This window comes from Cervus canadensis, chromosome 28, assembly GCF_019320065.1.
Source record: "Cervus canadensis isolate Bull #8, Minnesota chromosome 28, ASM1932006v1, whole genome shotgun sequence".
Classification (NCBI taxonomy): Eukaryota; Metazoa; Chordata; class Mammalia; order Artiodactyla; family Cervidae; genus Cervus; species Cervus canadensis.
The window spans coordinates 38,699,337-38,725,314 of record NC_057413.1 but is presented as its reverse complement, the minus strand read 5'-3'; the positions used below and the strand labels follow the sequence as shown (position 1 = coordinate 38,725,314).

Sequence of the window (25,978 nt, the reverse complement as noted above, 5' to 3'; positions counted from 1 at the left end):
CTGCATGAATATTTGACTGAGTGTGTGTGGCCAAGCCCCATTCTAAAGAGGTGAAGATGTTCCTGTCTCGTTTGTTTTCTTCCAGAATGAGTCCTAGCTGGGTTCCCTGGGTGGTGGCCTTCTTATCCACGGTTCTCAGGCTGGATGCTTCTGTGACTCAGGGCAGAGATTCTCCAGGTAAGAACACGGTGGTTTCTCTCAGGTATACACGCTGACATGGGCAGAGAGGCCTTCCCCTTACAGGTGCAGCCTCCAGTCCAGACAGGAAGCAGCTCTGGCTTCAGAGAGTCTTCTTTCTCACAGAAAAGCTTTCCCTCCCGCTTTACCACATGAAATGGACCGGCAGGGAAAGGACTTCCTGTCCCAGAGCCACTGATTCAACGAAAGGGAAGCAGATTGCTTGCTCAGGGTCCTTATGGTATTGATGGCCATCTGGAGAACTGTGAAAAATTGAGGCAGGCTGAAAATAGCCACTGTCTTTCAGCCAGGAGTTTGATGATTGTGACTGCTTCTATTTGTGACCGTTTCTTTATGCATATAAGGACTTGACTGCTTCATTTGACATTTTTAAGCCTCTGTAACATGGTCAGATTTTACCAAGTGATTTGACAAACAGGAGAAATTGAATGTGTGATGCCTATCCTCAGGTTACCAGGTACATATGCTTACTGGTATTTGTCTAGCTGAGAAGTTAAGCTTTGCAAACATGAAGTGACAGTACATTCCAAAAACATATTTATCAGAAGAAAACAGGATACAACATTCTAAAAACAGAACCTCTTTGAACGTCAGTCTCGTTAAACACAAAAGAGGAACAAAACCTAGGGGTGGGGAGGGTGGGCATGAGGAGATCATTGTTCTAGGAGAACAGAAACCTCTCTGAACTTATAATTTCTATTAAACAGCAACAACACACACACACACACACACACACACATGATCAGTAAGATCTAAACTCTGACACAGATCTGACTGAAAAATAATTTTTTTTCTAATTTAGACTGTAAGATGAAAGAGGCAATTGGAGATTAGAGACTCATCTGAGCTTGAGATGAGTCTGGCTGACCCAGGAAGGATGTTGCCCTCCTGACACTCAGCCCAGCAGTTCCTCTGCACTTAGACATGAAAGCAGATCTGCATCTGAGATCAGGAACGGTCACCCTTCACATCTCAGCCGAAGTGCCATTTCTTCAGGAAGATCGTTCCTGGTTGATTGGCACTATGAACCCATTTGAATGTCCTTTTACGTTGTTCTCAAGTGCGCAGAGTGGGGTTCTCTCTCCCAACGAGCTCACAGCGCTTGTCATCACTCGGCTCTCTATCCTCTTTCCCCCCCTTCCATTCCAACGTGTCTGCTGTGGCTTTCAGTATCAGGGTGGCTTTAGAAAAGATGGAGCTGTTTTCTGTGTGTATTTAAAATATTAGTAAATGTCATCATGTGATGAATTACATTCTGCTTTTTTAAAAAGTTTAATTTTTAATTTTTTAAAATTAATTTTTATTGGCATATAGTTGCTTTTCAACGTTGTGTCAGTTTCTCCCATAGAGCATGGTGGGTCAGCTGTGCACACACATGTACCCCCTCTTTTTTGGATTTCCTCCCCATGTAGGTCCCCGCAGAGCTCTGGGTACAATTCCCTGTGCTCCATACTAGGTTCTCATTAGTCATCTGTTTTATACATAGTATCAGTGGTGTAGATCCATCAGTCCCAAGCTCCCAGTTTCATCCCACCCACCTCCCATTCCCCACTTGTATCCATACGTTTCTTCTCTATGTCTGTGTCTTTATTTCCGTTTTGCAACGTTTTGCAAGGTCATTTATACCACTTTTTCTAGATTCCACATACATGCATCAATATTTGATATTTGTTTTTCTCTTTCGAACTTGCTTCACTGTATGACAGTCTCTAGGTCCAGCCGCATCTCTACAAATGACCCCATTTTGTTCCTTTCTGTGGCTGAGTAGTATTCCATTGTACGTGTGTACCACGTATGCTTTCTCACATTCTGCTTCTTTTCTTACCTGACCCAAATGCTTTTGAGTTCTACCTTGGTGGTGGTGTGCGTGAACTGAAGCCCTGTCCTTACTGATGGGGAAGCAGGTCAGGAAGGGAAGTGTCTGTTTCTACGTGAAACCAGTAGATGCAGAACTAAAACTCCAGTCAACTGAGACCTAGCCCCCGGCCATTTACCAGTTTCTCTCTTAAAATTGTCCATATCTTCAAATTTAAGACAACTATCATTATCCTAGTCTGTTTAGACTGCTATGACAAATACCACAGATTGGGTGGCTTATAAACAACACACATTTATTTCTCAGAGTTCTGGAGGCTGAGGCGTCCAGGATCAAGTCTCCAGCCTGGTTGTGTCCTGGGAAAGACTGTCATCCTGCTTCAGAGCTGGTGGTGCCTTCTATCTGTGTCCTGACGTGGTGGGAGGGGCTGGGGCGCTCTCTGGAGCCTCTTCTCTAGGGGTGCCAATTCCATTCATCAGGAGCCCATGCTCCCAACACCACCAACTAATACCATCACCCTTGGGATTTGAGATTTCAACATATGAATTTACCATAGTAAACAATCACACTTTTTCTCACCTATGAAGATTGATTAAATAACTTTGGAAAATTAAAACTGTTTTGGAGAACCTGAACCATCTAGAAATGAGGTACAGTGTATGAAAGTTAATATAGAGCTCAAACTAATCACTACCAATACTAGCAAGGTACTTTGAAAGTAGAAAATCCAAAAGTCTACAAGCAATAAATGCTGGAGAGAGTGTAGAGAAAAGGGAACCCTCTTACACTGTTGGTGGGAATGCAAACTAGTACAGCCACTATGGAGAACAGTGTGGAGATTCCTTAAAAATCTGGAAATAGAACTGCCACATGACCCAGCAATCCCACTCCTGGGCATACACAACGAGGAAACCAGATCTGAAAGAGACACGTGCACCCCAGTGTTCATCGCAGCACTGTTTATAATAGCCAGGACATGGAAGCAACCTAGATGCCCATCAGCAGACGAATGGATAAGGAAGCTATGGTACATATACACAATGGAATATTGCTCAGCCATTAAAAAGAATTCATTTGAATCAGTTCTAATGAGGTGGATGAAACTGCAGCCCATTATACAGAGTGAAGTAAGCCAGAAAGATAGATAAAGAACATTACAGTATACTAACACATATATATGGAATTTAGAAAGATGGTAATGATAACCCTATATGCAAAACAGTAAAAGAGACAGAGATGTACAGAATAGACTTTTGGACTCTGTGGGAGAAGGCGAGGGTGGGATGTTCTGAGAGAATAGCAGTGAAAGAAGTATACCATCAAGGGTGAAACAGATCGCCAGCCCAGGTTGGATGCATGAGACAAGTGCTCAGGGCTGGTGCACTGGGAAGACCCAGAGGGATGGGATGGGGAGGGAGGCGGGAGGGGAGATCAGGATGGGGAACACATGTAAATCCATGGCTGATTCATGTCAATGTATGGCAAAAACCACCACAATATTGTAAAGTAATTAGCCTCCAACTAATAAAAATAAATGAAAAAAAAAAAAAAAGAAAGTAGAAAATCATAATGGAGAATGGGTGTGATTTTTATTTATTTACTTATTTACTTTAAATTTATTTTTATTGAAGTATGGTTGAATTACATGTTGTGTTAATTACCGCTCTATGGCAAAGGGACTCAGTTATACATGTATATATGTATATATATAAATATATACATTCTGTTTCATATTCTTTTCCATTATGGTTTATCACAGAATATTGAAGGATTTGGATTTTGTTTTTGATTTGGAGTTTTAAAAATAATTTTTAAAAATGTATTTCATTACTTTAAAGTGCTTGGTCTGCCTTGCTACCTGGGCTCTTCTCTAGCTGGGACAAGCAGGGGGCTTCTCTCTGGTTGCGGTGCATGGGCTTCTCTCTCGGCGCCTGCTTCTCTTACCGCAGAGCGCGGGCTCTGGGGCGTGCAGGCTGCCGTAGTTGTGGCTCCGGGGCGCTAGAGCACAGGCTCAGTGGGTGTGGCCCATGGACTTAGTTGCTCTGTGGCAGGTGGGATCTTCCTGGATGCAGGTGTCCCCTGCCTTGGCAGGCGGATTTTTTTTTTTTTTTAAACCACTGAAACACTAGGGAATCCCTGGATTTGGATTTTTTAAAATTTACTCTTCAGTGGAAGTGTTTAATTTTAAAGGCTCCAGAGAAGGTTTAAGTTAAGCTTATATTCCTTATCACCATGTTATTACAACCACTAGAACTGTACATATAGGGCCAATGATGGTGATGATGATGATAAAGGCATATTCAAACCAGGAGTTAATATTACTTTGCTCAGAGTTGATAGAGGGGGTGAGGTCTCTGAGTAATTGCGCACAGGAAAACGTACAGGAGAAAATTCTTGAGAAAACCCAGATGAGTTGGGGAGTAGAGGGGAAATTTACTCCACACTACTGTGAGTCTCCTCTGCATCTTTTTTTTTTTTACCCCACCTCCATCTTCCTTTCATTTTGCTCCAGAAGGAATATATAAAATGAACCTGCTGATGGCAAGAAAACTGAACTATTCCATTCAGGGTTGGTTGGTTTTGACTTTGATAATAAGGAGAATTAAAAGTCTGGGCTTCTGAAAGCCTGGGTTGGAGACACTTAGCACATTGTCTGGCAAAACACAAACAGTCTATAAATATTGGTCAAATAAATGTATATTTGTTGAATGAATGTTCGTGTCTCTGGACTCATTTTGAGTTGCTTCTTTGGGTGACATGTCTCCTATTTGGCTGGCCTGATAGGCTGGACCTCAGGCTTCTTTCAAAGAAGAAAGGGTGTTCTTTTTAAAAAAAATTTATTGGAGTATAGTTAATTTATAATGTTATGTTAGTTTCAGGCATACAGCAAAGTGAATAAGTTATACATATACATACATCCACTCTTCTCATTATTTTTTCCCCCATATAGGCCATTACAGAGTATTGAGTAGAGTTCTGTATGCTATACAGTAGGTCCTTCTGTTAGCTATTTTATATACAGTGGTGTGTATATGTCATTCCTGATCTCCCAATTTATTCCTCCTCTTCTTACCCCTGGTGACCATAAGTTTGTTTTCTATATCTGTACTCTATTTCTGTTTTGTAGGTAAGTTCATTTGTACCCTTTTTATTTTCTGATTCCACATTTAAACAATACCATATGATATTTGCCTTTGACTTACTTCACTTAATATGATAACCTCTAGGTCCATCCATGTTGCTGCAAATGGCATTATTTTGTTCTTTTTTTATGGCTGAGTAATCTTCCAGATGTTCAAGCTGTTTTTAGAAAAGACAGAGGAATCAGAGATCAAATTGCCAACATTCGGTGGATCATTGAAAAAGCAAGAGAGTTCCAGAAAAACATCTATTTCTACTTTATTGACTATGCCAAAGCCCTTGACTGTGCGGATCACAATAAATTGTGGAAAATTCTGAAGGAGATGGGAATACCAGACCACCTGACCTGCTTCTTGAGAAACCTGTATGCAGGTCAGGAAGCAACAGTTAGAACTGGACATGGAATAGCAGACTGGTTCCAAATAGGAAAAGGAGTACGTCAAGGCTGTATACTGTCACCCTGCTTATTTAACTTATATGAAGAGTACATCATGCAAAATGCTGGGCTGAATGAAGCACAAGCTGGAATCAAGATTGCCAAGAGAAGTATCAATAACCTCAAATATGCAGATGACACCACCCTTATGGCAGAAAGTGAAGAAGAACTAAAGAGCCTCTTGATGAAAGTGAAAGAGGAGAGTGAAAAAGTTGGCTTAAATCTCAACATTCAGAAAACTAAAATCATGGCTTTCGGTCCCATTACTTCATGGCAAATAGATGGGGAAACAGTGGAAACAGTGGCTGACTTTATTTTTTGGGGCTCCAAAATCACTGCAGATGGTGATTATGGCCATGAAATTAAAAGATGCTTACTCCTTCAAAGGAAAGTTATGACCAACCTAGATTAAAAAGCAGAGACATTACTTTGTCACAAAGGTCCGTCTAGTCAAGGCTATGGTTTTTCCAGTTGTCATGTATGGATGTGAGAGTTGGACTATAAAGAAAGCTGAGCGCTGAAGAATTGATGCTTTTGAACTGTGGTGTTGGAGAAGACTCTTGAGAGTCCCTTGGACTGCAAGGAGATCCAACCAGTCCATCCTAAAGGAAACCAGTCCTGGGTGTTCATTGGAAGGACTGATATTGAAGCTGAAACTCCAATACTTCGGCCATCTGATACAAAGAGCTGACTCATTTGAAAAGACCCTGATGCTGGGAAAGATTGAAGGCAGGAGGAGAAGGGGATGACAGAGGATGAGATGGTTGGATGGCATCACCGACTCAATAGACATGGGTTTGGGTGGACTCCGGGAGTTGGTGATGGACAGGGAGGCCTGGCATGCTGCGGTTCATGGGGTCGCAAAGAGTCGGACACGACTGAGCGACTGAACTGAACTGAACTGAATATTCCATTGTATATGTGTACCACTTCTTTTTTAAAGAATGGATGTCTCTTTGCTAAGAGGAACCAGGGTGGGGCCCAGAGGAGCAGAGGCTACTTCGTCAGATTTACTGAGGTGAAAGCCCTCCTCTCCAATCCACATGGTCCATTGTAATATACCAGGTATGGGTGTTCTAAAGATGGGGGCTGGTTCATAGTCTTTTTTTGGTTTTCCAGAAGATTTTGTGACCCAGGCAAAGGCTGACTGTTACTTCACCAATGGGACAGAGAAGGTGCGGTTTGTGGTCAGATTCATCTTTAACCTGGAGGAGTATGCACGTTTTGACAGCGACTTGGGGATGTTTGTGGCCTTGACGGAGCTGGGGAAGCCTGACGCTGAGCTGTGGAACAGTCGGCCGGATATACTGGCGAGGAGCAGAGCCTCTGTGGACATGCTGTGCAGACGCAACTACAAGCTGGGTGCACCCTTCACCGTGGGGAGGAGAGGTGAGGCAGAAGTTGGGGTCTCCTTGGTGGGAGCCTGGGCGTGGCTCTTCTTCCTTGTCCTGGGCAGTTTCCTGCTTCAGGATATCTATCCATCAGGGTCAGGTGCAGGGCAGACTTTATATGATCTGTCCCCAGTTATGACTCACTTACTGTCCTCAGGGGTCAGGTCACTGTGGTCTTGGTCCCAGATACCAGGGCTAGTGTCTTCCCGAACACAAGGAAAATTGTGGGTGTGGCTGATAAAGCCTGCATCCTCCTTGGGGACACTGACATTTCCAGTGTCTGAGTCCTGGGGGTGAGCTTTCCCCACATTTCCGGTTGCCACGTGGGTGATCTGGGAAAGAGATTCAGGGCAGAGACAGCCCCTGAAGGCACTGTGGTGTTGGCTCTGTGGACTCCCTTCACCACCTCTTGTTTTTTCTCTCCGCTCCTAGTACAGCCAGAGGTAGCAGTGTATCCGGAGAAGGCCCCAGCCCTGCGGCACCACAATCTGCTGCTTTGCTTGGTGACGGGTTTCTACCCAGGGGACATCGAGGTCACCTGGTTCCGGAATGGGCAGGAACAGAGGGAGGGGGTCATGTCCACTGGCCTCATCAGGAATGGAGACTGGACCTTTCAGACGACGGTGATGCTGGCCATGACGCCTGAGCTTGGGGAGGTCTACACCTGCCGTGTCGACCACCCCAGCTTGCCGAGCCCTGTTTCTGTGGAGTGGAGTGAGAACCAGCTTGTACTTTCTGGACCCAACTCGAGTCGATCTGACTCGGAACGGGGCGTGTGTTACCTCCGCATTCATCTCGGCCACAGCACTAGTTCCTTGCTCTGACCTGAAGGAGTCCTAGAGATTGGGGTCGTTGGGTGGGGTTGTTGGGTGGGGAGAAACCATGGCAGATAGCTATCCTTGGATCTTCCAGTAAATAAGGAGGTCTAATCACCTTGTCACTCACTTCTGGTTTTGGGAACTCGCGTCCTCTGGTACTTTGACCTTGGCATTTAGGGGGGCATTCTTCTTGGCCATCAGAATCATTAACAGAAACTCCATGAGTACAAACCTTGGACCCAAAGATGTATTCTTTCTCTGGACAGCACTTATTGCCGTCCAGCACAGGCCCTGGGATTTCAGGAGAAAATGTTAGTCGCTCAGTCAAGTTCCACTCTTTGGGACCCCAAGGACTGTAGAAGCCAGGCTCCTCCGTCCATGGGATTTCCAGGCAAGATTACTGGAGTGGGTCACCATGCCCTCCTCCAGTGGATTTTCCTGACTCAGGGATTGAACTGGGGTCTTCTGCATTGCAGGCGGATGGAGTTTCAGGAGGGAGCACCAAATATTGGGAGATTTTGGCCAACTTTGAGACCTGTTTCCCTTAGGAGCTCAGTCTGAATATTCTTGGAGAAGGATACTGGGTGGAGCTGCAGCCTTCCTGGTCGGGCTAGTCTTCTTTCTGGTGGGAATTGTCATCCACATCAGAGCCCGGAAAGGTAATAAGTTTTGAGGAGCACCCTGCCACCTATCCCCCAGCTTCCCCCACTTTCCACTTTTCCTGACGTCTAAGATGTGTGACAGAGAAAGGCTGACCATACTTCTCAGGGATCACTGGGATAGTCATTTATGAAGCCAGAAACATTCTCCAGGGGGTAATTAGAGATGGAGTTCTGATATTGTGGGTCATCTCCCACCACTCAGTATAATCACTTTTGATCCTAATTGATGCATTCTATTTCTTCCTTCTTTTTTTTTTTTTATTCCAGGACGTGTGGTGACTCCGTTGCTTGGCAATGAGGTAATGTCTCCTTCCTTATCTTTGGGTCCCAGATCAGTCACCCAGCCTTTGGCAGAGGGAGGGATAAGATATAAGTGTCTCTGGCTGGGTGCGCTGTCGGCTGAGTCCTTGCCCAGGAGGGTGGGGACCTCACGAGACTTTATCGCTGTCCCTGCAGGTCCCAAGAGCAGTGCTTCCACCACAGCCGCACTAGGTTCTAATTGATGCTTCTCCCCCGAGGGCCTGAAGAGCGATAAGGTGGCCCTGGACCAAGTGAGGGATGCTGTGAGGTCAATGTTTGGGGTGACTCATTCTGTGAGACCTTGGAGGAGTCCTTAACTAACTCTGGAGGGCTGCCTTCTGAGATCACGCATCTCTCACCCTCCTGCCCTTCGTCCTCCTCCTTGTCTACACGAGTCCTTATTTCCAAGGACAGTGCCCAGAAATTCCCCCAAGACCTAGCTCCTTCCAGCCCTAGATGGTCCAGCCCTAACCATCCGAGTCGTGGTCTTCAACTTTCTCTCCTCCAAACGCAGCCCCGCAATCTTCAGAACTCAAGTGTTCAGATAGTCACTGCTCCCTTTTCATTGTTTTTTGTTTGTTTTTGGCCGCACTGTGAGGCCTGCGGGATCTCAAGCGCTGTGACCAGGGATCAAACCTGTGCCCCCTGCAGTGGGAGTGAAGAATCATAACCCTGGACCACCAGAGAAGTCCCATTTTCATTGATTTTTAAAGTCTTTTTTTTCCTTTAAAATAAAACTGAGATACCAACAACCACATAAAATGTGTAATTTAATACATGACTTAAGACAAAACTCTTGTAATCAACACCCAGTTCAAGAACTAGACCTTTTCCAGCTGCTGCAGAAGTCTCTCTGCTGTGGGCCCATCAAAGCTCCCCCTCCTTCCTCTCAAAAGGAATTACATGTTTGCCAACTATTGTACACAGGATGGAGGAACAAAAAGGTCTTACTCTTTAGCACAGGGAACTATATTCAGTATCCTGGGATAAACGATGATGGAAAAGAATACGAAAAAGTGTGTGTGACACACACATACAGGTTAATCACTTGGCTGTGTGGTAGAAATTAACACAACGTTGTACATCAACTATAACTCAATAAAATTTGCAAAAGTAATCATGGGACTTCCCTGCTGGTCCAGTCTCTAAGACTCGTGTGCTCCCAGAGCAGGGGCCTGGATTCAAGCCCTGGTCAGGGAACTGGATCCCACATGCCGCAACTAAGAGTTTGCACGCCACAGCTGAACAAGATCCTGTGAACCACAGCTAAGACCCATTGCAGTCAAATGAATAAATATTTTAAAAGAGCAAATTAAATCTTTTTTAAAAAATAAAAAGTAATCATATCTGGACCATTATATCAACTATTTTAAAAAATTTCTTTGTGGTATATTTACTCAAGTGTAAATTATTGGACACTCTAGCTTAGGAGTCTTTTAAAAAATTTAAATGTCTTTATTTTTAACTGGATAATTGCTTTATAATATTGTGTTGGTTTCTGCCATATGTCAGCATGAATCAGCCATGAGTATAGGTATGTCCCCTCCCTCATGAACCTCCCTCCCACCCCCCACTCCATCCCACCTCCCTAGGTCATCACAGAGCCCTGATTTGAGCTCCCGGGTCAAACAGCAAATTCCCCCGGCTCTCTGATTTTCCACATGGTGATGCACATATTTCAGTGGTCTCAGCTCATCCCACCCTCTCCTTCCCCTGCTGTGTCTGTGTCTGCATTGCTGCCCTGCAAATAGGCTTCATCAGTACATGAGAACCGATGGTTCTGGATTCCATAGATGTACGTTAATATATGATATTTGTCTTTCTCTTTCTGACTTACTTCACTTTGTATAATAAGCTCTAGGTTCATCCACCTTATTAGAACTGAGTCAAATGTGTTCCTTTTTATTTAGTTGTCATTTATGTTTATTCACATTTACAGTTTTGTCCTCCATCCCTTTTTGTTCCTTATGATTAGTACAGTGACATTCCTGAGCTATTGGCCTGCACAGTTCTCTGCAGTCTGGATCTGCTGACTGAATCATCCCGTGCCGATTGCCATGTTCCTCTGTCCTCTGCAGGTCTCGCAAATAGACAGCTGCTTGAAGCGGTTGGATTAGACTTAGATGTCATTCCTCTGAAACGTCCATAGGTGGCGCTGTGATCTCACCATGAGACACACACACTGCTTGTCTCGGTAATGTTAGGAACCATTGCCTGGGTCAGTTAAATCCCTGGGAAATGTAGAAATGAGCAAGCTCCTGGAGTTGGTGATGGACAGGGAGGCCTGGCGTGCTCCAGTCCATGGGGTCGCAAAGAGTCAGACACAACTGAGCGACTGAACTGACTGAACTGATTGTAGATAGGGAATGCACTAATTCTATCATCCCTTCTTCTTTTACATGCACTGTTGCTTCTGTAAAGAGATCCTTCCCTTCACTGAGGAGTGTTTTGCCACATGGTACTGGTGGAAAGAAAAGATCAAAGTTGAATTATTTCCCTTGATTTACTAGTGTCCAAGTTAAAGTATTTTTTGTAGTCTCATAAACTCAAGGATTTTAATGGTGACCTGTTAGGATTGGGCTCCAGAGTGTGCTTGGGAGGGGAAGGTGAGGTGAGAGAGGCAGTCACGGGTCTTATGTGGCTGGGCTTTTGGGGACAGAACAATCTCAACTGTAGCATCCTTGGCAAGCCAGGGATGAGCTGAAAGAAGCCTAGGTTTCACGTCCAGGTGAGGGAAATGGTCACAATGCTAGATTAGCCATCAGATAAAATTTCTCTTGAGAAAAGTTCAGAAATGTAATCCTCTTAAACCCAAGAGTTGTCCTTGCTTAGGCAACCATGGGTCGCTGCTCTGAAATGTGATGTGGTACTTCTACAGCCAGATGGCGATCGCGGCGGACTTTAAGTTGGTTTTCTCCAAGTTCAAGAAATTCAAAAAGGTAAAATGGTGGTCTGAGGAGGCCTTACAAATAGCTGTGAATAGAAGAGAAGAGAAAGGCGAAGGAGAAAAGGAAAGATATACCCATCTGAATGCAGAGTTCCAAAGAAGAGCAAGGAGAGAAAGCAAGAAGAAAGCCTTCCTCAGTGATCAATGCAAAGAAATAGAGGAGAATGGGAAAGACTAGAGGTCTTTTCAAGGAAATTAGAGATACCAAGGGAACATTTTATGCAAAGATGGGCAATAAAGGACAGAAATGGTATGAACCTAACAGAAGCAAAAGATATTAAGAGGAGGTGGCAAGAATATACAGAAGAACTATACAAAAAAGATCTTCATGACCCAGATAATCATGATGGTGTGATCACTAACCTAGAGCCAGATATTCTGCAACAAGAAATCAAGTGGGCCTTAGGAAGCATCACTATGAACAAAGCTAGTGGAGGCGATGGAATTCGAGTTGCGCTATTTCAAATCCAAAAGATGATGGTGTGAAAGTGCTGCACTCAATATGCCAACAAATTTGGAAAACTCAGCAGTGACCACAGGACTGGAAAAGGTCAGTTTTCATTCCAATCCCAAGGAAAGGCAGTGCCAAGGAATGCTCAAACTACCACACAATTGCACTCACCTCACACGTTAGTAAAGTAATGCTCAAAATTCTCCAAGACAGGCTTCAACAGTACATGAACCGTGAACTTCCAGATGTTCAAGCTGGATTGAGAAAAGGCAGAGGAACCAGAGATCAAATTGCCAACATCCACTGGATCATCGAAAAAGCAACAGAGTTCCAGAAAAACATCTACTTCTGCTTTATTGACTATGCCAAAGGCTTTGTCTGTGTGGATCACAATAAACTGTGGAAAATTCTGAAAGAGATGGGAATACCAGACCACCTGACCTGCTTCTTGAGAAACCTGTATGCAGGTCAGGAAGCAACAGTTAGAACTGGACATGGAACAGCAGACTAGTTCCAGATAGGAAAAGGAGTACATCGAGGCTGTATATTGTCACCCTGCTTATTTAACTTATATGCAGAGTACATCATGAGAAACGCTGGGCTGAATGAAGCACAAACTGGAATCAAGATTACCAAGAGAAATATCAACAACCTCAGATATGCAGATGGCAGAAAATAGCAGAAGAACTAAAAAGCCTCTTGATGAAAGTGAAAGAGGAGAGTGAAAAAGTTGGCTTAAAGCTCAACATTCAGAAAACTAAGATCATGGCATCCGGTCCCATCACTTCATGGCAGATAGATGGGGAAACAGTGGAAACAGTGGCTGACTTTATTTTTTGGGGCTCCAAAATCACTGCAGATGGTGACTGCAGCCAAGAAATTAAAAGACACTTGCTCCTTGGAAGAAAAGTTATGGCCAACCTAGACAGTATATTAAAAAGCAGAGCCATTACTTTGTCAACAAAGGTCTGTCTAGTCAAGGCTGTGGTTTTTCCAGTAGTCATGTATGGATGTGAGAGTTGGACTATAAAGAAAGCTGAGCACTGAAGAATTGATGCTTTTGAACTGTGGTGTTGGAGAAGACTCTTGAGAGTCCTTTGGACTGCAAGGAGATCCAACCAGTCCATCCTAAAGGAAATCAGTCTTACATATTCATTGGAAGGACTGATGCTGAAGCTGAAGCTCCAATACTTTGGCCACCTGATATGAAGAACTGACTCATTGGAAAAGACCCTGATGCTGGGAAAGATTAAAGGCAGGAGGAGAAGGGGATGACAGAGGATGAGATGTTTGGATGGCATCACCAACTCGATGGACATGAGTTTGAGCAAGCTCTGGCAGTTGGTGATGGACAGGGAGGCCTGATGTGCTGCAGTCCATGGGGTCACAAAGAGTCAGACACAACTGAGTGACCGAACTGAACTGAACTCTCCAAGTTCTTGGAGGGAATCCCCATGGAAATCTGACATTTTCTAAGGGGATTTCCACACTAGCCTCCACATCTCCTTTTTCTCATATTACCTCGGTCTGCAAGGCTCTGAACGAAGCAATGGGGGACATGGAAACTCAGGGGAGGGAGCAGAGGTGATGAGGCGCTTTCCAGTCCAGCCAGAGAAGCCCTGTGCTTCTGTCCCCTCACTGCCTGTATCCGTCCTTCCCTCCTTAGGCCTCTGTTCTTAGTTATTGCTGTCACCGACCTTACAGAGGAAGTCTGCAGCTCTATCGATACAGATCTTGATGAAAGACACATTGAATTTAATATTCTATAAAAGGATCATGTAGATACAAACCCAAATCTGATTTATTATAACTTGAGTCAACAAAAGCAAGTCCATTTGGCAAACTGACTGTTCTGTGGCCTCAGGGCACTGACCAGCTCCCCAGTCACCACGAGATGTCACCTCATCACAGGCTCTAAGGCCTAGAAGAGACAGTAGAGATGACCTAGTTCAATCCACGCATTTTTCAGAGTATAATGCACGCAGTCCTGCTAGAACTGAGCTTCAGGAGACTAGGAATTCTTTCTTCTTCCCCACCACTGATGGATTCCCAGTGCCTAGAACAGAGCAACTCAATAAATGTTGATTCAGTGAAAGTAGGAAGTCAAAAAATTCAGGCACACAGACGAGATTAGAAAAAGAAACACATTTCTCTTTTTGATAGTCATATAAAAAATAGAAACCATATCTATTCTAGTAGAAGTAACACATGCAGTTATCTAGTACATAGCCTGTCCATTGCTATTCATAACAACTGGCCTCTAGGGCATATATCAATTTTTACAAATTTGGAAACATCACACATATACTAATTCAGTTTCTTCATTAGTTTCTGCAAAGTGAAAAAGAGAATACCCCATTTTACTTTCACTTTACAATTTGAAAGAGAGAATGTATGACAGAAGAGTTCTTTAGATGTCACTAGAAAATTAATGCAACTGGTTGCCCAAAGATGGTGAGAAATGTGCAAAAAATATTGATTCAAAAAATTAATCAAAAATTGATTAATTAGTTGCTAATGAAGGAGATCATGACTTAATGACTAAATCACCAATAAAGGAGATAGTGCATTGGAGAATATTTAAGATTGCTGAGGTTGGCATAAATAAAATCACAGAACAATTTCATCATAATTCTTGGTTTCCAGATTAGATACAAAATAAGAAATTGGGTTCTCTGATAGGAGAAGATTCTGATGTTGACACTGAAGTCTATCCATAGAGCAAAGATTCTGAGATGCTGGCAAAAGAAGTTAGTGTTTGTCCTCAACAAACTTCCGAAACCGAGAGAACTGGCCTTTCACAGATGTGCTCACCAGAGAAATCTCTGTTGACTGTTCTCCAGTCCTCCAGTCCAGATCCACTGCTTTTCCTTCTCAGTCTTTATTTCCAGGTCTACATCTGTCTATGAAAGTGTGTTAGTCGCTCAGTCGTGTCCGACTCTTTGCAACCCCATGGACTGTGGCCCACCAGGCTCCTCTGTCCATGGAACTCGCCAGACAAGAGCACTGGAGTGGGTAGCCAATCCCTCCTCCAGGGGATCTTCCTGACCTGGGTCTCCCGAATGGTAGGCAGATTCTTTATCTGAATCATCAGGAAAGCCCCTCTGTCTATACTTGTTGCCCAACAGGATCATTACAAGGACTTCACCCAGAATAAAAATATTTTCTTGCTCCAAAGAGGACATAAGGATGGCCAAAAAGCACATGACAAGATGCTCAGCATCATTAATTATTAGAGAATTGCAAATCAAGACTACAATGAAGTATCGCCTCACACTGATCAGTGTGGCCATCATCAAAAAGTGTATGAACAAAGGCTGGGGATGTCCCTGGTGGTGCAGTAAGCGAGACTCTGCCTCCAGTGTAGAGGGGACCATACAGGTCCCCAAGGACACGCAGCGTTCGGGTGTCTCTGCCTCCTCAGTGGGCTGTGCGGTGAGTGGTGCTGGGTCTGTGGGTGGGGTTTAGGCGAGAACTTACATAATGCTATCAACCAATACTACTTCAAAAAAAATCTCCACTAGAGATTATGTAATTTGTTGAAGGCCACAGAGTATTTTTTGTAAAACGATTTCTTTTACTCTACAGCAAGTCAAATAACTCTACATTATAATTTCCAGTGGTGGCACAATGCTTCTTGTATGAAATTATGTCATAATTCACTTGCAAGTCCTTATTAGATAGTTTGTCTCCTTTTTGGTTTTTAAAAATGTAATTTAATTTATATTTAGATCACCACAGAGCATCGAGTAGAATTTCCCTGAGCTATGTGGTTACAGAGTTCATCAGTTCCTTCTGACACAAGTACATTTTCCTCAAAATCTATTGTTTTACATCATATCTCATGGTGTCTCATAAGTCAAGGAAGGTAGTGAACAGCTTTTGGACAATTATCTTCTTTCCCAAGGAATATCATTTCATTTCTTTCTACCTCCGTACAGTCAAACCCTGAATATGAGAACCAGAAAAACTGAAAAATATCCCAAGGAGAAATACGCCAATTCACTTTCCTTTTCTGGTTCCTGAACTCTCCAAACACGTTATCAGCGATCCAGTTCAGTAGGTTTTGGTGATGACCTAGTGATGGGTGCCTATCAACGGTCCATGGGTACTTTTTGAATGGAGAACTTTCTTTGAAGGTGTTTACCCAGAGACAAATGAGATCCCAAGTCATCGGATTGATTGGCCTTTCCCCTAGGTACTGTCCAATCCTAAAGTTCACAGGTTTCCTCATTTTCCTGCTCTGCACAGTGAAGCGTCGGGTCCATTGGTGGCAGCTGCTGTGACTGCCAGAGCTTCTCTTCCACCGTTCCTGTTTCAAGGCTGCAAAGATGAGGGTGACCGTCCCCAGGAACCCCGGGACTGTGGCTGGAGTGGCGATGGCTGTGTTCCTGGCGCTGAGGATCCCTAGGGCTCACTGCAGAGATGCTCCGAGTAAGTGCCCGACGGCTGCTTTTCAGAGCTCTCCAATCTGGGAATTAACCTCCGACGTCTCTTTGGTTTAGGGTTGGATGCAGCGCACTCTGGCCAAATCACAGGGAGAATTTAGAAGGGCTTCTATCATGGTCCAGGTTTTTCCTCTTCAGAAAAGAGAATGTTGCTAGATTCCTTTTTTTCCACCTCTGCATTTGGAGGGAAGGCTAGTGTCTCTCGGGGAAAAGACTTTGGGATCGCAGAGTTCCGGCAGAAAAAGAGAAAGTCCATTTCCACACCAGAGGCCAGGCAAAATGGGAAGCATTAAGACTGCTTAGAGAGTCAATGGCAAGGATTTATTGTCCTAGGCACTCTTTGGGGCGAGGGGGTGTTTATGTCCGCTTGGACTGAAGGTTGGAGAAATTCAAGACAGCTTTAGTCTCCACAGCTTCACTCTCTGAGGAGGATGAGCTCCTAGAGCGTGAGCTGCAGATCCGCAGGCCCTTTGTCAGGTCTGAGAGGAGAAATGGGATGGGTCCAGGCAACAATTGCCACTAATTCTGAGTTTATGCACAACCCTGAATCCATATCGCTGCGGAATAGGGCTGTGAGACTACTGAAAAAAGAAGAGAATTGATATTTACTGTGCATGCACAAATTTCCAAATCCTGTAGTAATACCTTATACACATCTTTCCAAAACACAAGCTCATGCACACAGATGACTCTAGGGTAGGTGTTATTAGCCGCCGTTTATTTTTAAACATCGGTTATTTTGGAATACAACATTATTTGTATAACACAGGCATTATGCAAAACGTATATGGAAAGTTTAATAAAAGTGATACAGAAATATCCAAAAAACCAATAACCAGATCTGAAATGACTGTGCCCAGCACCCCAAAAGACCCCATGTCCGTCTTCCTAATCACACCCACTTCTAATTTCCAGAAGTCAGCTCTATTATGACTCTTATAATCTTAATATTACTGCTTTTCTTCACGGTTTGGACATATATGAACATATCCTTAAACAACATAGAGTAGTCATTTCCCTCTTTAAATGTTCTGCACATTTATTTTGTTACCAAACTGTTTTTTATTGAAGAATAGTTGGCTTACAGCATTGTGCCGATTTCCTCTGTACAGCAAAGTGACTCATTTGCTGAGTCACATTTATACACATTCTTTTTTTGTTCTTTTCCATTATGGTTTATCACAGGATATTGAATAGAGTTCCGTGTGCTCTACAGTAGGACCCTGTTTATCCATTCTAAATGTAGTAGTTTACATCCCCAAACTCCCAGTCCATTCCTCTCCTTCCCCGTAAGCTGCTAGAAACCACAAACCTGTTCTCCATGTCCGTGATTCTGTTTCTGTTTTGGAGATAGGTTTGTTTGTGCCATATTTTAGATTTCACATTTAAGGGATATCATATGATATTTGTCTTTCTCTTTCGGACTCACTTCACTTAGTATGATAAGCTCTAGTCGCATCTGTTCTATGAATGTATTGTCTCACTTCTGCTCAAAATAATGTTTGAAATCTGTCATAGATCTTTCATGTAACGATCATCAATCCATTTTCATCGTTGTGTAGAAGATTCCATGTTATGAGTGTGCCACAATGTACTTACCCATTCTTTTTTTTCTTTTATTTGAACTTCAAAGTTAGCACACATTCATTGTAACAATTTCAAACCTTATTAATATTCAGTTCAGTTCAGTTCAGTCGCTCAGTCGTGTCCGACTCTTTGTGACCCCATGAATCGCAGCATGCCAGGCCTCCCTGTCCATCACCAACTCCCGGAGTTTACTCAGACTCATGTCCATTGAGTCGGTGATGCCATCCAGCCATCTCATCCTCTGTCATCCCCTTCTTCTCCTGCCCCCAATCCCTCCCTTTTCCAATGAGTCAACTGTTCGCATGAGGTGGCCAAAGTATTGGAGTTTCAGCTTCAGCATCAGTCCTTCCAATGAACACCCAGGACTGATCGCCTTTAGGATGGACTGGTTGGATCTCCTTGCAGTCCAAGGGACTCTCAAGAGTCTTCTCCAACACCACAGTTCAAAAGCATCAATTTTTTGGCGTTCAGCTTTCTTCACAGTCCAACTCTCACATCCATACATGACCACTGGAAAAACCATAGCCTTGACTAGACAGATCTTTGTTGGCAAAGTAATGTCTCTGCTTTTTAATATGTTATCTAGGTTGGTCATAACTTTCCTTCCAAGGAGTAAGCGTCTTTTAATTTCATGGCCGCAATCACCATCTGCAGTGATTTTGGAGCCCCCCAAAATAAAGTCTGACACTGTTTCCACTGTCTCCCCACCTATTTCCCATGAGGTGATGGGACCAGATGCCATGATCTTAGTTTGGTGAATGTTGAGCTTTAAGCCAACTTTTCACTCTCCTCTTTCACTTTCATCAAGAGGCTTTTTAGTTCTTCTTCACTTTCTGCCATGAGGGTGGTGTCATCTACATATCTGAGGTTATTGATATTTCTCCCGGCAATCTTGATTCCAGCTTATGCTTCTTCCAGTCCAGCGTTTCTCATGATGCACTCTGCATATAAGTTAAATAAGCAGGGTGACAATATACAGCCTCGATGTACTCCTTTTCCTATCTGGAACCAGTCTGTTGTTCCATGTCCAGTTCTAACTGTTGCTTCCTGACCTGCATATAGGTTTCTCAAGAGGCAGGTCAGGTGGTCTGGTAATCCCATCTCTTTCAGAATTTTCCAGAGTTTATTGTGATCCACACAGTGAAAGCCTTTGGCATAGTCAATAAAGCAGAAATAGATGCTTTTCTGGAACTCTCTTGCTTTTTCGATGATCCAGTGGATGTTGGCAATTTGATCTCTGGTTCCTCTGCCTTTTCTAAAACCAGCTTGAATATCTGGAAGTTCACGGTTCATGTATTGCTGAAGCCTGGCTTGGAGAATTTTGAGCATTACTTTACTAGCGTGTGAGATGAGTGCAATTGTGCAGTAGTTTGAGCATTCTTTGTGATTGCCTTTCTTAGAGATTGGAATGAAAACGGACCTTTTCCAGTCCTGTGGCCACTGCTGAGTTTTCCAAATTTGCTGGCATATTGAGTGCAGCACTTTCATAGTATCATCTTTCAGAATTTGAAATAGCTCAACTGCAATTCCATCACCTCCGCTAGCTTTGTTCGTAGTGATGCTTTCTAAGGCCCACTTGACTTCACATTCCAGGATGTCTGGCTCTAGGTGAGTGATCACACCATCGTGATTATCTGGGTCATGAAGATCTTTTTTGTACAGTTCTTCTGTGTATTCTTGCCACCTCTTCTTAATATCTTCTGCTTCTGTTAGGTCCATACCATCTCTGTCCTAAATGAAGTCAAAAGTAGAAGTAACTTCTTTCCCCTTCGTCTCCCCTTACCCCACCCCCAATTCCACTTCCTGGGGAGAATCCCTTTATCAGTTAGGTGATAACCGTCCAGATTTTTCTCAGTGCAATGGCAAATATATATGTTAACTGACAAGTTTATCTCTGCTTGCTGTCTCATAGGACACGCAAGCTTAACAAGGACAAATGGACTGTGGACTTTCTCCACTAAACTTCTTTCTTTCCCAGATTTTCTCCTTTGTAAATACCACCACCATCCCACCCAGACGTTCTGGCCCTGAGGCTGGGAGACATTCTTGAGTCTTTCTTCACTGTAGGATCCCAAGCCCAATCTGCTAGCTCTACCTCCAAAATGTGGCCCTGTCCAGACACTTGTCACACCCTCCACTGCCAACAACCTGGTCTAAGCCTTCATGTACTGGCCCATTTTGATGTGCACTTTTGGATTGCTTCCACTTTTCCCCCTATGTATCCTGAAGCACATGAGCCTGCTTTTTCTTCGACAATATATTTAGAATGGAATTGGAGGTTCAAAATGGAATATGTATCTTTACAACAGAATATCCAAGAATTATTCAAATTGATTGCTTCCTATAAGAAGAACCCAGTTCTTGGCACCTTTGATATTTTAGATGTTATGTTTTCTTATCTGGTGGATATAGAGTGGTATTTCACTGTATTTTTCTTTTGAAGTATAGTTGATTTACAATGTTGTCTTAATTTCTGCTGTATAGCAAAATGATTTAGTTATGCACTTACATACATTCTTTTAAAAAATTACTCTGTTCCACTGTGGTTTATCACAGGATATTGAATGCAGTTCCCTGAGCAGTACAGTAGGAACTTACTGTCTGTCCATTCTTATCTAAGAGTTTGCATCTGCTCATCCCAAACTCCCACTCCATTCATCCCCTCCCACAAGCCTGTTCTCTGTGTCTATATTTCACTGTATTTTAAACTTGAATTTCTTTGATTTTAATGAGGATGGGCAACTCTGCCTATGTTTATTGTCTACTTGTGTTTAGTCTTTTTTGTAGTACCTATTTTGACATTTCTCCCCTTTTTTTTCTATTATAGTATCTGTCTTATTTATTTTTAGAAATAAAAAAATACTCCAAACCAAGCACATGGTCACCACCTGCTTTGCCAATATTTGTTGGTACTTCCTGGCTTGTCTTTTTATTCTCTTATGATATCTTGATGAGCGTAAGCTGTTATCCTAATGAAGTTGATCAATCATTTCTCCTTTATGGCTTGTCATTTTCATGATTTGCTTAAGAAATCCTTTATACTTCCAGAGTCATGAAGATGTTCTCAGATTTCATCTCTAATGTAATAGTAGGATTGCATTTCATACTCAGAGCTTTAATTCATCCAGGTTTAGTTTGTACAGGGTGTGAAGAATGGTCTAGCTTCATCTAAATTTTTCCCGGGGATACAACTCTAAGGGTTGAGAGCAGATTTTATTTAATCCTTTGGTATTTTCCTTCTGTCGTCCATGCCTCCCTAAGACAAGTGGTTGGTTGGTTGGGATGCAAGGCTGAACTAAATCTCACCTGATGGGCTCTCCCACAGAGAATTTCGTGTACCAGTTTAAAGGCATGTGCTACTTCACCAATGGGACGGAGCGTGTGAGGCTTGTGGCCAGACAGATCTATAACAAGGAAGAAATCCTGCACTTTGACAGTGACCTGGGCAAGTTTGTGGCTGTTACAGAGCTGGGCCGGGTGTGTGCTGAGACCTGGAACACCCAGAAGGACCTCCTGGCAGAGTTTCGGGCCTATGTGGAGACGCTGTGTAGACACAACTACAAGGAGACGGCCAGCTTCACCGTCCAGCGGAGAGGTGGGTTTAGGATGGGCCGAGATGCCTTCACACAGAGCCTCGTGGGGAAGGACGCAGGAAAGTGATCTTTTGTGGTTTCCCAGCATCTTAGGGGGACCAGGAGGGGTGTCAATCTCTAAGCGGAAAAAATGTTGGAAGATCTGGCAGGGCAGAGCTGGGAGGGTGTGAAGATCACTGGGGGCTTCCTTGGTGGCGCTAGTGGTAAAGAACCTGCCGATGCAGGAGATGTGAGATGCATTGAGAACAGTGACTGGCAACTCCAGTCCTTCGAATGTCCCGAGCCCTGGCCGTATCTGCTGGGGCTTCTGAGTCCCTGTCATCTCCTAGACTCCACACCTTCCTACAACATCTGACTCTTCTGTACTTCCTTCATCCTTACCCTTGCAGAAGCAATTCTTCCTCCTTGAAATGCTCTCTTCCCTTTCTTTTTCTGTTGAAATCTCTCATCCTTTTAGTCCCAACCTCAAGAGCAGTGCTTCTGTCAGCTTCACTGGGGCAGCTTGGTGGAGCTGGCTTTGGTCCTCCAACTGTGTGCCCAGCACACTTGGCATATATGTACACATGCACATATATGGGTGTGTATATATAGTTTAAAAGTTACCCCGTCTATTAGTAGATGCAAGCTATTATATATCGGATGGATAAACAACAAAGTCCTTCTGTAGAGCACAGGGAAGTATGTTCAATATCCTGTGATAAACCATAATGGAAAAGAATATGAAAAAGAATATATATGTATATACATATATAATTGGGTCACTTAGCTGCACAGCAGAAATGAACACACTGTAAATCAACTATGTGGTGGTTTAGTTGCTAAATTGTGTCTGACTCTTGTGACCCCATGGACTGTAGCCTGCCAGGCTCCTCTGTCCATGGAAATCTCCAGGCAAAAATACTGGAGTTGGAGTATTGGCAAAAATACTGGAAGTGGTTGCCACTTCCTTCTCCAAAAAATCAACTGTACTTCAATAAAAAAATCAACTATACATCAGTAAAATCAACCATACTTCAGCAAAAAATTATCCAGTCTGTGTTACAAAGAGCTTTCACATAAATGATCTTGTTCAAGAAACCAGTGATTGCTAAATAAAGGTCTTCTTCTACTACAAAGTAGGCTAACATATAAACTAAATAAACCCAGAGCTGGAATTCTAATAGATGACAAATGTTTGTTATCTTTGTGTGTGTGTGTGTGTGTGTGTGTGTGCATGCAAGCATGTTAAGAGAGCATTATTTATAACCAAGCCTGAAAACAACCCAACTTTTCATCAAGAAACAAATTGAGGCATAACTATATAATAGACTACTACTCAGCAATAAAAAGAAATAAACAGGGACTTGCCTAGTGGTCCAGTGGTCCAGTTATCCACGCCTTCCAATGCAGGGGTAGTGGGGTTCTTGGCCAGAGAACTAAGATTCCACATGCTGTGTAGCAAGTAAGCCCATGTGCCACAACAAAATATCCGTGCTGTAATGAAGACTCTCCTGCCACAGCTAAGACTCAATGCAGCCAAATACACAAATAAAATGTTAAAAAGAGAAACAAGCAAATGGACAAATGAACTGAGTTATAACCATACAACAGAATACTATACAGCAATGAAAGGAACAGGAAACCATTACATGAATGCATCTCAGAGAGATTATGTTGAGATACAGAAGCCAGAAACAAAATAGCACATATGGTAACATTCCATTTACATGAAAATTACAAACGTGTAAGATTAATCTATGGTGTTATAAATTAGAATAGTAATTGCCTCTGGTTAGAGGTGGCGGTAATACCTGTTATCTGGTCTACTTTAGTTTCTGAGGACAGACTGCAGCCCCTGGTAAGAATTTCTTTGCTGCCTCATTCTCTAATTTTGTCTCTTTTCCTCCTAGTGGAGCCTACAGTGACTGTCTCTCCAGCCAGTACAGAAGCCCCGAACCACCATAATCTGCTGGTCTGTTCAGTGACAAATTTCTATCCTCGCCAAGTTAAAGTCAAATGGTTCCGGAATCAACAGGAGGAGACAGCGGGAGTTGGGTTCACACCTCTTACTCAGAATGGGGATTGGACCTACCAGATTCACGTGATGCTAGAGACAATACCTCAGCTTGGAGACGTCTACGTGTGCCGCGTGGACCACCCCAGCCTCCAGAGCCCCGTCACAGTAGAATGGCGTAAGGGCCGCTTCATTGACCCTATGGACTCGACAGGAAAGGAAAAGTTCAGGGAGTGTGCTGCGTCTGGTGGGGTGGGGTCTGTCTTCATCCCTCGTGTCCTACGTAACTCCCTGACACAGATTCTGGGCTGGAGGTGACCGAGGACTAGATCCCAGCATCTCAAGTTGAAAGGCATCTGTTGAGTCCTTATCTCATTTCCCCCCCAAGATGTGATGGTGGTCCCTTCATACGACCGACCCCTCTCCCCTCTCCTCCAGGCTGCAGTTCAGCCTGAGTAATGTGCCTTCTGAAGTGCTCAGGCTCTGGGCTTTGACGTAGAGGCTGGTATCTGAAGGTGATCCGTGGAGGCCGGACAAACAGATGGACATGCCTCCTTGGGGCCACCATCCTGCCCCCTTCATCCATCAGAGCCCCCCGGGATCTTTGCCTGCCCTCCCCTCTTCTGTCTGGTTTCTGAGCCCCTCTGTCTCTCATACATGCGACTAGACTCCAGGCTTCCAGACAAGGATGCTGTGGGCCGTGGGGACGCTGATGTGAGGGCTTTGACTTCCAGGGGCACAGTCTGAATCTGCCCAGAGCAAGATGCAGAGCGGAATTGGAGGTTTTGTGCTGGGGCTGATCTTCCTTGGTGTGGGCCTTTTTGTCCACTTTTGGGATAAGAGAGGTAAGGCACGTTGGGAGAAAAAGGGGAAGGCAGGTGCTGGGCTGAAAAGCCTCTGTTGATCCTTCTCTAGCGACTGTCTCAGTGACGTTGGGGTGATCTTCTTTTGTGGCAGTTGAATCTTTATTGTATGTGGGTGGGAGAAGAGAAAAGAACGTTCTGGAACTGCCCCTTCCTTTCCTTTTGGAGGCTGAGATAAAGAGAGATGCTATTTTCTCACTTCACAGGTGAATGAGTTTTTGTTTCCCTTCCTTTTCATTCTTCTGATGCCAGCCGATCCTGAGGCTCCATTCACAGGTAAGACCCCTCTCCTTCTGGTCTGGAACAATGACACTCACAAGACAGACAGAGCTGGGGAGTGGGCTGGTCTGGACTCTCTCACCTGCCTCTGTTATTCCGTTCTTGGTTCACACCACATTCACTCATGTGAGTTGGGGTCAGGGAAAAGTCTGGAACCTTCTATGCAGTCTCTGCAGGAAACCTCAGAGGTGGTTTCTCTAGAAGAGGACCCAGCCTTTGCTATCAGCCATTCAGGAGTGTCTGAATGATGCCCCAGACTCCACCGTGACAGGAAGTACTCCTGAACTTGCCGATAGGAGAAAGGACGGGACCCACAGTTCTCACCCATCCGATTAGTCCATGACCTGTGCCCGGAAGCTGGCCACGCGGCCCTTCAAGCTGAAGATGTGTGTTCACTTTCGTGGAGTATGGTCCTTCCTTAGTTCCAGGAGACGTAGTGAAGAGCAGGTGTTAGACGAGAATAATCTCAGTGTCCCCAAGGGACCCAGAGCGAGTAGAGCTGAATCTGCTTCAGGGGTGGGTGTGACTTATGAGTCCTGCGTCTCTCCTCCAGGGTTCCTGCACTGACCCCAGCGTTCTTCTTCCTGGGATCTGTCATAACTCTTTCCTGATCTTGTCCTGCTATTCCTCTCCGTGGTTCCTGCCTCCCTTCTCTCAGGACGTGTGAACAAGCCAGCTCTGCCCGCATCATCCATCAGGACTGACTCCCGGTGACCCAGAAGCAGCTGTCACATCCTCTTTTTGTTTCGATTTTTTCCTGAATTTCTGCCCATGACTCAGCTTTCCTCGTTGGCTCTCTGAGCCGCTTGCTGAGTCTGTTTGAACCATAAATGCCCTCAACAGGCATTTCTGATCTCGTTCTCTTTTGAAGACTGCCCGTGAATTCAGTGTCAAACTCTTATATGTTTCCATTAAATAGTTTTCAAAATTAAATAGATTTGTGAATCCCTTGTGTTCCTAATTCTTATTGAGTGTGATGGTGGTGGTCCTGGGGAAACACTAACAAAGAAAAGGTCAGATTCTCAAGTTCAGTTATGTCCCAAAGAAGGTCAGAT

At 43.9% G+C, this 25,978-nt stretch overlaps 2 protein-coding genes across 3 annotated transcripts; both read left to right on the top strand.

Annotated features, from left to right (window-relative positions):
- Positions 1-7: 7 nt before the first annotated feature.
- On the top strand, positions 8-10,120 carry LOC122429717 (HLA class II histocompatibility antigen, DO beta chain). 2 transcript variants are annotated; one of them, XM_043450296.1, is made up of 6 exons: positions 8-177; positions 6,711-6,980; positions 7,415-7,696; positions 8,349-8,459; positions 8,730-8,761; positions 8,919-10,120. In XM_043450296.1, the coding sequence occupies exons 1-6, from the start codon at positions 57-59 to the stop codon at positions 8,952-8,954; spliced, it is 852 nt and encodes a 283-aa protein (XP_043306231.1). In that variant the 5' UTR covers positions 8-56; the 3' UTR covers positions 8,955-10,120. The 2 variants fall into 2 exon arrangements, with proteins under 2 accessions (XP_043306231.1, XP_043306232.1); XM_043450297.1 differs by having other exon boundaries at positions 17-177; positions 6,714-6,980.
- Positions 10,121-10,750: 630 nt separating this feature from the next.
- Positions 10,751-25,856, top strand: LOC122429718 (boLa class II histocompatibility antigen, DQB*0101 beta chain-like). Its single transcript, XM_043450298.1, has 8 exons — positions 10,751-10,956; positions 15,289-15,595; positions 16,412-16,594; positions 21,521-21,790; positions 23,678-23,959; positions 24,516-24,626; positions 24,851-24,920; positions 25,477-25,856. Exons 3-7 carry the CDS (start codon positions 16,492-16,494, stop codon positions 24,856-24,858), a joined length of 774 nt encoding a protein of 257 aa, XP_043306233.1. The 5' UTR covers positions 10,751-10,956; positions 15,289-15,595; positions 16,412-16,491; the 3' UTR covers positions 24,859-24,920; positions 25,477-25,856.
- Positions 25,857-25,978: the final 122 nt, after the last annotated feature.

Excerpts from the sequence above, each read along its gene's own strand:
- LOC122429718 (XM_043450298.1), top strand. The coding sequence starts at position 16,492 with ATGAGGGTGACCGTCCCCAGGAACCCCGGGACTGTGGCTGGAGTGGCG. Across the intron at positions 21,791-23,677 it reads CTTCACCGTCCAGCGGAGAG|TGGAGCCTACAGTGACTGTC; the intron begins GTGGGTTTAGGA and ends TTTTCCTCCTAG. Across the intron at positions 23,960-24,515 it reads CCCCGTCACAGTAGAATGGC|GGGCACAGTCTGAATCTGCC; the intron begins GTAAGGGCCGCT and ends TTTGACTTCCAG.
- LOC122429717 (XM_043450296.1), top strand. The coding sequence starts at position 57 with ATGTTCCTGTCTCGTTTGTTTTCTTCCAGAATGAGTCCTAGCTGGGTT. Across the intron at positions 178-6,710 it reads TCAGGGCAGAGATTCTCCAG|AAGATTTTGTGACCCAGGCA; the intron begins GTAAGAACACGG and ends TTGGTTTTCCAG. Across the intron at positions 7,697-8,348 it reads CCCTGTTTCTGTGGAGTGGA|GAGCTCAGTCTGAATATTCT; the intron begins GTGAGAACCAGC and ends TGTTTCCCTTAG.